Raw genomic sequence first — 12,530 nt, 5'->3', positions numbered from 1 at the left:
GAAAATATATGGAAATTATAAGAGTAATGAATAATGTCTGAATTCTCACACAGACTAATGCTACAAAATCTGTCATTTCTCAACAGCTGTTTATAAAAGCAATAAAAGCTTTTGGAGCTGATAAAACAGACTGTCTAATGGTTGAATTAGATTTATCTTTCTTAGAAAATGTTTTACTTGTGTGATAGTATAAAGTGGTTATCACTTTAGGCAGAACCAATAAGTCAGTAAATCAGTTTACCCAAAGTAGCCTAATAAATGATATGAATAATAAATTATATGAATTAATTTGATTTCTAATTTGTCTTTCTAAAAGATGACAAATACTTAAACGGGGTAAATACAGTCTTAATGATGGAGTACAACATGCCCATATATGGAATAGTCTATGCATTTAATTTTAAAACAAAGAATATGTGATTATATATAGAATGTAAAATAGCAGTTAGTTTCTCAGTACTCTGTTCTTTTTTAGAAAGAAAATTGTGGCAATGGAAATTGCACGGTTAACATTTTTTTTCCAAAAGAAAACAAGATGGAATGCTGAGAAATGCTGTTTTACAATCTTCATTTATCAGTTGCAGTAAGTCTGAATGGCCATTGTAATGGCCATGGCAAAATACTCAGCATCTCTCAGGGTCAGGCCCTACATTCTAAAGTTTATAGATTACTTCACTAATATTAAAGCTGCTTTTTTTGTAGTAAGAACCCAAAGGAATTCAGGTATTTGACCGTTACAACATTAGATTGTTTTAACACATAAAAACATGGGACCTAAATGTCTGGATTTTCAAAAAGGACCAGTGATTTTGGGTGCCTCTCCTTTTTAGTGTACAGTTTGAAATACTTAAAAGCTGAAATTTTCACCTGATATTCAGAGAACTGATACTCAGCGCTTCTGGAATTAAGGACCGTTAAAGTGTGTGAAGTTGGGCTGCAGAATTATCAGTCACTGTTGAAAACTCTAGGCCAGATTAATTGAAAATCTCTTAAAATATTGAGTTGACTATTAACCTGATCCATGCTAAACATCACACTCAATGCCGTTGCTTTTCCTTACATTCTGTCCTCTTTCCTAGTTTTATATATTGCCTATTTAGATTTTTAACTTTTCAAGGCAAGGACCCTACCTTCTTACCAGTTTGTAAAGTTCCACCCATGGTTTTAGCAATATACAAATAAGAAATTACAAGATAGAATTTTTCACATAAGTAATTTCAAACAATTTTCTTCATAGTACTGATTTTTAAATCCTTAATGTTTTACCTTGACTTTATGCTATGAAGGTGAGATTCTCAGAATAGTAGACAGACTTGTGCTAACTCTATTCAAGCTAGAGTGTTAAGAATAGCAGTGTGGATGTTTCAGCAGCTTGGACCCTGGGGATGAGATGAGTTTGGACTTGGGTGGCTAGTCCAAGCCAACATCTGTGCCACAATTTCCATTCTGCTATTTTTAGTGTGCTAGTTTGAACAGAGCGAGTACAAGACTGTTCACTTGCTCCCACCTCCCAGCTGCAATGTAGAGACAAACCCATGGATCCAATTGCAGTATCTGGCTCTTGGAGGATTCTAGTGGGAATGGAAAGGAAAAAGAATCATGTAGCCTGAACAGTTCTTATACCTATAAGGTTATGTATTGGGGTGCAACATGCACTTGTCATAGATAACAGGTTCTCTCTTAGGCGGCTACTTAAGAGTTAATTGAAAAGATGGAATTTGGTGAAACACACAGAAGCTTTGTTTAATACAGACAACTGTAATTGAAATCATAGGCAAGGATCAATATACAAAACTGTTAGAAAAAGATGACATTAAAGTGGTTTCCTGTGTTCCTTCTTACATCATGCATACTTACAATTTATGGAGACCATTGCAAACAGATGGAAGGGAAAGTAAGTGGAGGCCATCACAAGAGAGGTCCTGATTAAGTTTACATGTCTCAGGGACCCAGTGAGCATGAAGAAATGGGAACTGGTTGTAGTACTTTATGCCCTTCCTTATGGTAATAGTACGAATATATACCAAATGTGATCCTTTACACTGATTATAATAGGGTCAATAGCTGCCCCTATCCATGTGGCCTTTGGGGTGTCCATGATTATGTATCAAGCAGTAATATTTATGATTTACATAACTTATTTCTTAATAATTCCTATATGGACATGTTGTCTAACTGCTTAGATACTGCATAGCAACCTAATAGCTAAAGCCCCACAAAACTCCCTTCTTGTGGAATCTTGTGGTGTACGCTACTTGTTCAAGGTAACTCACTTGTCTCCCAGTGCAAAATATATGACCTGGAGTTCTCTCCTTAGGACTACACTGTTCTACTAAATCCCAGCTTTTAACATAACTACTCCAACAAAGCCTTAATCTAATATACCAGGCCTTTACTGCAGCAACCTTAATGACCCATTTACTTATTTCACCTATTTGCCCCGCTTGCATATTCCAAGCTAAAAAGCAATATATCCCTATCAATCTTATATTTTGTGATTTTAGCTCTCATAAGCATAAAATCACCCATGAGACAGAGTCATAGGTCATAAGATTAGGTCAGAGGTCAACAATCAAAAGGTTCAGAGAGGTTTGCCCATCACTAAGCCTTCAGTAGGCCAGTAAGGTAACATGTTTTACCAAGTCAAGATCACCTATCTCACCATTACATGCTGCCACAGTTGACTTGGCAGAGGCACTCTAGCTGAAGCTTTTTGAGAGGGGTCCTGAGTTTTGGAATTTGCTTCTCCCCTTTGGTCCGCCAGAGCCCAGATTTGTTAACCTTCTGGGCATGCCCCATCTTTTTTCTTACTTCTTGAGGAGGGCATGGGTTGAGATAGCTACATTTATGTGTGATACTTCGTTAATATTCATGTTGTGATTTTTAATTCATGGAATAGATACCCAAAGTACTGGATGGGAACCTACTGTAATAGTGTAAGAAATCAGATAAATAGAATATGTATGTCTTAGGTTTTGTGAATGATTTCTGGCAAACTAACTTATGCAATTTAGTGTAAGTTCCAAAATATGCAAATATATCAAGTTCTACGGCAAAACTCAAGAATGCGTGTTGGCATTAACATGTATGACTTTTCTGATTGTACTCCCTTCAGTGATTCATGTCAATCACATTTTCATCAATAACATTTTGTTGGCATAAAAAGCCAGGTCATTGCAAATTCAAATGCCACATCAATGAAAGAAAAGAAAAAAGGGCTTATAAATTCATAGATATTAAGGTCAGAAGGGACCATTATGGTCATCTAGTCTGACCTCCTGCACAATGCAGGCCACCAAATCTCACCCACGCACTCCTGCAATAAACCTCACCTTTGTCTGAGCTATTGAAGTCCTCAAATCATGGTTTAAAGACTTCAAGGTGCAGAGAATCCTCCAGCAAGTGACCCGTGTCCCATGCTGCAGAGGAAGGTGAAAAACCCCCAGGGCCTCTTCCAATCTGCCCTGGAGGAAAGTTCCTTCCCAACCCTAAATATGGCGATCAGCTGTGCCCTGAGCACGTGGGCAAGATTCACCAGCCAGATACCCAGGAAAGAATTCTTCTAGAATCAACTGTATATAGTGCTCACATGTTTATTCCAACTCAGTCCAAATCCTCCTCTATTTATAAACCCACTGAAGTCACTGGGGCTAGTTTTGTGAGGAGTTTAGGATCTGACCCCTACACGGTTAATGTCTATGGTTATTCTTCAGCAGGTTCATTCATGTGCGAAGATATGTATAGTCTATGACAATTGGCTACCAGGGAACAAGACAGTAGAGAGGTATGAAGGCAGGTGATTATTAAAAAAAATAGGAAAGTAAAAGAATTTGCTGTATCATAGTAATTGATTTCTTTAAGTTGGGTGTGTGTTTGTTTTTTCAGGTGCAATTGAAAACAAGCATTTCAAGTCAATATGTAATTCGTACGCAGCCAACAAACACCTGCCTTTCTACACTTGAATGTGCAGCTATTGCCCTTGCCATCATGGAAAAAAATGATGGTATTCAGGAGGTATGTAATTATAAATATTTTACTTTGGTAATGGAACAGTAGTGTGAAGCCAAGTTAGTTAGATAATAGTACCATATTTATCTTGAGCACCTTACACATTCGTTACCCAAAGACCTGAATAAGATCATGGGATGCTGCTGGTTGGTTCACCTCAGAGACCAAGCAGAGGTAAGCAAGCAGCTGTCTGCTGATATTGTTCTGTTCCTTCCTTGCAGATCATACGCAGGTTTTACTAACAGACACTTGCATACCCATTACTGCAGCTGTCTACTGTGGACTTCCACAAGGCTTCATTCTCTCCCTCATCTTACAGGGCATCCCTGTCAAACACCATGGTCTTAAATGCTAACAGTTTATCCATGATACTTACATTCTTTGCACTGAATGCAAACTACACTATTTTCCAGTTACCACCATAACTAACTAGATTAGCTCTTTCACAATGTGGAGTTGGCTGAAGATAAACCTGGGCAAGACTTTTGGAAGGAAGTGGTGGGCAGAGGGAAATGTTTCAAAGTACCAGCTAGTGTCTTAACATCAACTAGGTATCTTTCTGAATCATTCTTCTTTCTCTCTGTGTGGGATAACAGATTGACCTAACACAAGCTTAATTATTATGAGCACAGCCCTTATGAACACACCCTCCCTCACATCTACTCTTTTTGACTTCCACTTTTCTGCGGTCTTCTTGTTTTTGTACCAAACTCATCATCATGGTATCTCCCCTAAATTCAAACTAACTGGCCTCACTCTCTTCTCTATCAGTCCTTTCTATTTTATTTTTTTTTCTTCCCTTCTTCTCATTCATCTTGCTCTCCTCTTGTGTACTCCTCACTCAGTCTGTCCTCTTATTCTCATCAGCTCCTTATCCCTCTCCTCCTCATTCCCCTTACATTCACTTTCTCATCCCATACTTCTGCTTCTCACTCCTTTTTTCCTCCCTCTTTTCTGAGACAAGATGAGAAGACTAAATCTACATCTGTCTCTCCATCATTTGAACTTATATCTGTTTGTAAGGTACTCATGCACTTCAGTTTTGAGTATAAAACAAATACCAAACTAGGTAAGGGTTCAGAATTTGGCTCAAAATTAAGAAATAGAAAATGTATTGTATTTTTAAATAGTGTGGCAAACAGAACATGTGTTGGAGAAGTGCATTCATTTCTAATTCACTTGGCATTCCCGATTGCAATACTTGAATATCCCCCTGTAACCAGGCATGGACTCACCCAGCATCGCCTCCTGCTGGTCATCCTTGGGAATTAGCTCAGTACCCTCCAGAACACCCTCTGCAGTCTGGTGATTCGCCTGTCACTGCTCCTCCCCCCCCCAGCCCCCCCATGTCCCTTATGGACCCAGTGCCCTTTTGTCTGGGGTGCTACTCCTCTGGCAGTAACCCCTCAGTCTCAGGGTCTCCCCACCCAGGGGAACCCCCCACCCACTATCCCCACTTCACCTCAGTCTTGGCTACTACCAGTCCTCATTTAGCCCCGCTCCCTGGGCAGACTGCAGTGTATTAGCCACTCATCACAGGCAAAGGGGTTTGGACCTGCTGCCCCACAACCTCAGTACTTATCTGGCCTTACTCCTGGCCTGCAGTGTTTCCAGACCAGAGCTCCCCAGCCCCACTCCACCTCAAGTACTCGCTCAAGCTCCCCAGCAGCCAGGCCCTTCTCCCTCTAAAGGCAGAAAGAATGTTACTACTCCTGGCTGCCCTGGCCTTCTTATACAGGCCAGCTGCAGTCTGATTGGGGCGTGGCCCAGCTGCGGCTACTTCCCCAATTAGCCCAGCTTGTAGCCCACAGCCCCAGCCCTCTTCAAGGGCTGGCTTTTCAGCCCTTCAGGCAGGAGCAAGGTGACTACTTAGCTATGTTCCCCTAAACAGCATTTGTAGTATGCTAAATTACACTAATATAGCATGTTGTATTGAATCTTTGTAAATACTTTTCTTCAGATACTTCTTAATTCTGTAATTTATCAAAAACTACTAGGTACTAAGTACTGGGTCAAGCTGCCAGGAAGGTAACAATCCATTGCGCTAATGTTTTTTGTGTGTAGAATTTACATATTTTTTCTGTCTCACCCCTGCTGTTTTCAGTCTAGAAGATTAAGATTTGATATTTTGTAGCAAATGAAAATGCTAGTAAAATTTGCAGAGATTTTAGCCTTTTATCTAATTTTCATGGATCCAAAAAATTTTATGATTATTAAGATAATTAGTGATTCATGAGCAGTGAATGACATGGCAATCAGCATGTGCAACTAAAGTTTAAAGCTAAATCTTCAAAGCTTTGTGCTTTGCACTCTGTTTCCTTTTTTAATGATAGCTGAAAACAGTTGAAGTTGACAGGATCTTTTGATCTTGTAAACCTTATGTTTTAAATATATTTCAGAAAATAAAGATGTATCCCTTTATTTAAGAACAAATCTTTGACAGAAATATTTAAATTGGGTATTTTACTGAATTGACCTGCACATGTATTGCATAGTTCTCTACATAATGAGGAGGAGCACAACTTCAATTTACCTTCAGTTGAATGTTGAAGAGTGTTTTTTTTTTTTTTTACCACCCCCCAAAGCTGGTGTGATTTCATGGTCTTGAAACAACTTTGAGTCAGAAAACTTAGCAATTTATTGTTGATGGGGGGGATACACCCTGTGAAACAGAAGTGAGCTGTAGCTCATGAAAGCTTATGCTCAAATAAATTGGTTAGTCTCTAAGGTGCCACTAGTACTCCTTTTCTTTTTGCGAATACAGACTAAAATGACTGCTACTCTGAAACTCAAGCATAGTCTCAGATAATCAGACATGCTTTGCCGTATATCTTGTAAAACCATCCACTGTGGAAGCACCATAATTCATTTTTAAAAAGGTGTGTTAATGCTAGTTTTCTGTATCTGAGATCAGGACTGAATCAATAGACTGTTTCTACCCTTTAAAAATTACTAATTCAAGAAGAAAAATATAGTATAGCAAATAGAATTTGTTTAAAAAAGTGTGTTATAATTTAACAACGAGGAGAGAGAAATATTCCCATGACATGTATCTAGATGGAAGGAAATAGGGGCACCTGTGTGTCATAGGTCCTGATTCAGCCAAGATATTTAAACATGTAACTTGCTTTAAGTATATGGGATACATGCTTATGTATATTGCTTAACTGGGGCCTGAATTAAGTCATCCTCATGCCAATATGTCCTGTTAAAACTGTTGGAGTGAAGTAGACACTAAAAGTTTTCTAACTGGTCAGATGCAACTCTTTCCCCATGTCCTTATATGTAGTAACATTTAGTAGCTACAGAAAGGTTATTGGATCAAACTAAGCAATTATCTTTGTTTTGTTTTTAAACAGATACATGTTTTTAAATAGGTTTAAAATGTTTTCCTACAGTCAAAGCACAGCACTGGTGAACGTTAACTCTCAGAAGACAGTGCTGATCCAATTCCAGACTTACAATTAATAGTCCTTCATGGAAATCATTTGAGCTTTTGCAGAAATGCAGAGATGACCTGAGCTGCCCTCACAGCTAGCTGGAAGATAAAATGCTTTTCTAAGCCTGCCCCACTGACCTGGAATAGTCCTTTAGCCAGAAAATGTGACCCACCGGGTTGCTTCTTTCTACTAATCAGCGTAAAACTGTCAAGTGCCCTTGGAGAAATTTGGGTCGTGACAGTTCTTGAGTTTGTTTATTCTATTAGGTCAAAGAATACCAATCAGACATTAGCCTTTGCATCGCAAGTTTTGATCCCACTGGTCTATGATGGAAGACTCTGTCAAGGCACTAACATGTCCTCAATGTTCTCAGTCTTTTGTTGCTGGCACTGTAAAATATTAATGGTAATCAGTATTTCAAGAGAGATCTAAGAGGCAGCGAGCAGTACTGGGCCAAATCCTGGGATGTAGCTCATCTGCACAGAGTGTAGTTCAGGAGTTTTTTGTAAAGATGGCTTTAAAGCCCATCTTTGCACTCTTTGCATCCTGGTCCCCACTCTATGCAGAGCTATTCTGGTCCCTCTGCAACAAATTAGGGACACTTAGGACACAAAACTTAGGGATACAAAAGCTGCTGGTAGGATTGGCATAGTACAGTAGATTACCAGTCATACCCCCTTATATCTGGGCCAGATGTAGCGCTATTACATATCCAGAGGAATCTCCAGAGAAGGGGGACAAGTGCATCCTTCATGGCCTGCCCATACCTTCCTTGGCTTGTCCCTTATCCGAGATATATCATGGGACCCAAGGATAGGGCTCACAATGTCGAGAGACATATATCTTCCACCTTCTGTATGTGGGGAGAGTCGCGTGTGGAGGGCCACTTCTATATACAAATCACAGGGGCATATTTAGGTCCTTTAGTATCTCACATTCCACTGCATGATAAAACTTGGTAAAATTTTATATTTTAATGGTGATCCCTACACATAAAGTTTGGATGAAATGATATCTCCTAGACATATTTCAAAGCTTTTTTGTTTTGTTTTTCACAGACTATACTCCGCCCTCTTCAAGCTTTGTGCTCTTTCCAACTTCAGCATGGTGCCCAGATCCATCACAGCAAGGAGCATCTTCTTAAAAATGGTTTATATGACAAGCCCATGCCAAAGAATAAACGGAAGCTCAAGAGAATGGAACTCTTAGTGAATAATGTTAAAATCTAGAAAGACTGTACACACAGTAGTATGGATTTTTTTTATTTTTTATTTTTTTTTTTTTTGTAACTAACAAACATAGTTTGATATTGGATTGTTCCAAATAGCCATCCATACGGTAATAGACCTTTTAAACTCCTGTATTCAAGAGGCTTCCTGTCAATAATGCCAACTATGGTAATAGGCAGCATGTTCAGTTTTGTTGTTATACTAGGCCAGGTGTCTTTGTTCAACTGTAGAAGGGAGGAAAACTGCAGTGAATAATTTAGAGCTATGTTGTCTCTAGAGTCAGTGTATGATCCCCATTAAGACTGGATAGATTTACTTTGGGGAAGCTTTTTCTCAGTACTGAAGAACAGGCATTCTGTTTAAGTAGGTAGTGGTAAGGGTAAGGATCCAATATTTGGAAGAATATTGAATTACTTCTCGGCATTTTAATTAGTAATTACAATAGGGTATAACTATAAATTCCTATATTAGTTAGTTAATCTGAACATAAGGAAATGTGATCTGAGTATTTTTGTTTTAGTTTAGTGTGGCATTATTTCATATTTTACTAGTCTGTTAACTTGTTATAGATTTATATCCATATTGTTGTGCAGTCATACTTGCTTTGAGCCTCTCCGCAGTTTTCAAGGGTTTTGCTTGGCTGAGATATGCCAATATATTTTGTTCAGATTTTAATAAAAAAGAAAATATGGAAATGGAGCTAAGCTTTTATCTGAATTGTAGACCAGGTTCTGCACTCCATACTTGGGCAAAACTTCCCTTGTCTCTGTAAAACCCGTAGAATTTGGCCCAAAGAGTATATGCAGTATACCACATCTTGTTTAATCCCTTTGATTTTGGAATTTACATGTATTCCTGCAGAAGTTTCTGTTGAAACCCTTTCAGAATTGAGTAGTCTAGCCAAACTGTAAAAATATGTTTGCAGATGCATCAAACCTTGTGGCGAAATGATTCTCTTTTTTTCAGCAATCGTGGCGCTGCAGTGTTGCTGCCAGCAGTGGAAGCACAAGTGAAGACAAGGATCAGATATTTGTATTTGCGTCACAAAGCAGGTTTTCATGATGAAAACTAGTGATATTAGGGCTTTACCACAGTGAAAACCTGCTTTATGAAACTGTGGTAGTAAAAGTGCCTAATCCCTGTCCTGCCTAGTGGTTGCGCTATAGGTAGCAGCAGTGCATCTATACTGGATAGTAATTATTCTTAGGCCTTCTCTACACTAAGGTATTTTTCCCATAATTTATGACTGCTGCTACCACTGGACTTTTAAGTGGTCACCAGTGTTTTAACAACTGTGGATTTGTCTATATTAGGAAAAGAGATCAAGTTTATGTCAGGACTAGCTAAGATGTTCGCTAACCATAACCTTTTCTTTAGTCTCAATGCAATTTAGATAAATCCCATGTCTGTGGCTAACATTGGTACAGCTGAACTGGTGAGAGCGACAATGAGAAATTAGGAACAGAAAGACTAATGTAGACACCCTTACTGTAGAAGCACATTTTCTAGTGAAACAGGCAAGAATTCCTGTTTAAGGAATGGAGGGTGTTCCCACTTATCTTGCTGCTATTGTTTCAGTTTGCCTTGTTTCAGATTCAGTGGGACAGCAGTGCATCCTTCAGTTTACACTGTGAAGGTTATTTTCCCTAACAGAAGGGTTAAATATTTCTTTTCACAAAATGTAAGTTCACATTCTGGAGAACAGAGGAAAATCTATGTTAATACTCTAAATTCACAAACAATTGAAGTCTTAGTAGATCAAAGAAATAGTCTACTTAATTGAGTTATAATCCTACATGAAGTACTGCAGTTTAGTATGTGAATTGAAGGTTTTTTTCAATTCTGCATAAGGGTCAAATTTTTGAATGTTTATATGAGAGATTTTTATTGATGTGAATAATCTCATTGATGTCGGGCTACTCCCATGAGTAAGTATTAGTTAAGTGAGTGATGTTTGTAGGATCAAGTCCTAATGTTGGACAAATGGATGTCTGTTGCAGTCAAGTCTGCAGTACTGTCTGTACCATACTAGTAGATCACTATCCAACAGTTATTTTAAAAATGAAAAAAGATGAAGTTATTCGTTATGCTTCAGTTACTGGAACCCTACGATTTTACTTTCTTTGAGGATTTTGTAGTGTTCAATTTAACTGTAGCACTAATTACATTATCTGGGATGGGCATTTAGTTGCTACAAAGTTGTCACATGAAGTTACATCAAAGCTGAACATTTTTTGTTCATTGCCATTTTACTAAGAACTAACACTTAATTTGATTAAAGCTGTTTTATCATCTTCCTCTGTTAAAATCCAATTCTGTTGCTGCAGTCCTTTCTTGAAAACCAAGCAGAATATATTCTCAAATAATATTTCTTCATGCCTTCTATTCCTTCTGAGCACCTTTTCCATTATTTTTTTTCTGGGCACGATGAAAAGTGGTTGCACAAAGACATTTAGGGCCAAATTTTCAGGTAGGCCTCAATCAAGTATTTTTTGGGGGGTGGGGGGTAGGCCTACTTTTTGCACCCACAAATAATTGGGTTTTAAATTAATTACAGGTACGAATAATAGACGTCTAAATATCTTATTTGGATGTGCAAAAAGGTGTATAACTATCACTTCTTCCTCCAATTTATTGCGGACCCCAAAATACAAGCAGAATTATTTGCAGATATGACATTGTGCATGTAAAGATGGAGGCCACTCTTGAAAACCTGGCCCTTAATCTATTATTCTTGTAAACAGAATTTTGATTGGTTCTATATACTAAATTGTTACTGTTTAATTTCAATATTTTATGTTACATGACCGCGTCATGCAGGTTGATCAGTTGTAAGTTTATTTTCAGATTTTTATATTTTTGATGTTACTGTATAGCTTTTTAAACAAAAGTATGTGTATTAACAAACATTTTCAGAATTTAGCAATCTTGTCTTCAGGCCAATGGGGATCAAACTTGAAAGTGATATTTTAATGTATGACAGTTATCTCAAGAAAAGGTACTACCCAAATCTTAACTCTTTTGATTGTGAGAGAGCTTGAAGAGTTGTCACCTGCTTTCTGTAAGAAATTTTAATTAGGATAAGTTTATTTTGCATTTTTATTATTTGCTTTAATGGTCATCCACTCTTCATTTGTAAATTAGCAAAAGATTCTTGGGAGTTTAAAACAGCAGTCTAGCATAGAAGTGAACCTCTAAAAACATATTTCATACAGTGTATTTTCTTTTAATGTTTGTTGTTCTCCCCTTGTCAGCTTTGCACTTTTAAATGTTGCTGTATAAATACAGTCTGCCCTCTATGTTCCACTGAATCATATCATGGGGAATTGGTGACATTGCCGTACATATGCTGACAACATTGATATCAAACTTTGGTGAAAAAGATTGTAATGCCATAAAATACTGTAAAGTGACAAAGTTTCCAGTACAAGATGTTGGATACAAAAGTTGTATGTGATTACGTAAACTATATATTCACTTTATAAAAAAAAAAAAAAAAAAAGGTATTTCTGAACCCTCTTATTTTTATTTTCTCTTTGTAGAAGAATATTTCTAGAAAGTTTTCAAATTTCAAGATAAAGTTGGTCCAGGAAGAGCAGGACATGCTTTGTTACCTGCAGGACTTAATACCCATTGCATTCTAACATCTTACACATTCCAGGTGTTGTCAAAATATTAGAAAGTAGTTAGTGTTTCATTAGTTTTCTATTTTAAAATATGTTCATATGATAAAAGACAAAATTTTATTTTTAGACTAAAGGATTTTCTTCTGTATTGCTAAAATGGATTAAAAAGATGTTCATACTGTATTGTTTTACATTTCTAAACAAAAAAGAAATAGAATTAAAAAACT

At 37.5% G+C, this 12,530-nt stretch overlaps 1 protein-coding gene across 1 annotated transcript in view; it reads left to right on the top strand.

Annotated features, from left to right (window-relative positions):
- DTWD2 (DTW domain containing 2) overlaps nt 1–12,159 on the top strand; it is a 191,700-nt gene extending 179,541 nt beyond the window's left edge. The window contains exons 5-6 of the mRNA XM_037901594.2: nt 3,886–4,014; nt 8,507–12,159. Coding sequence (XP_037757522.1) covers nt 3,886–4,014; nt 8,507–8,677 — 300 coding nt within the window. The 3' untranslated portion in view covers nt 8,678–12,159. The remainder of the gene's footprint in view (nt 1–3,885; nt 4,015–8,506) is intronic.
- Nucleotides 12,160–12,530: the final 371 nt, after the last annotated feature.

This window comes from Chelonia mydas, chromosome 5, assembly GCF_015237465.2.
Source record: "Chelonia mydas isolate rCheMyd1 chromosome 5, rCheMyd1.pri.v2, whole genome shotgun sequence".
NCBI lineage: Eukaryota > Metazoa > Chordata > Testudines > Cheloniidae > Chelonia > Chelonia mydas.
Note: the sequence above shows the minus strand (reverse complement) of the source record. Positions and strands in the feature narration are given on the sequence as shown.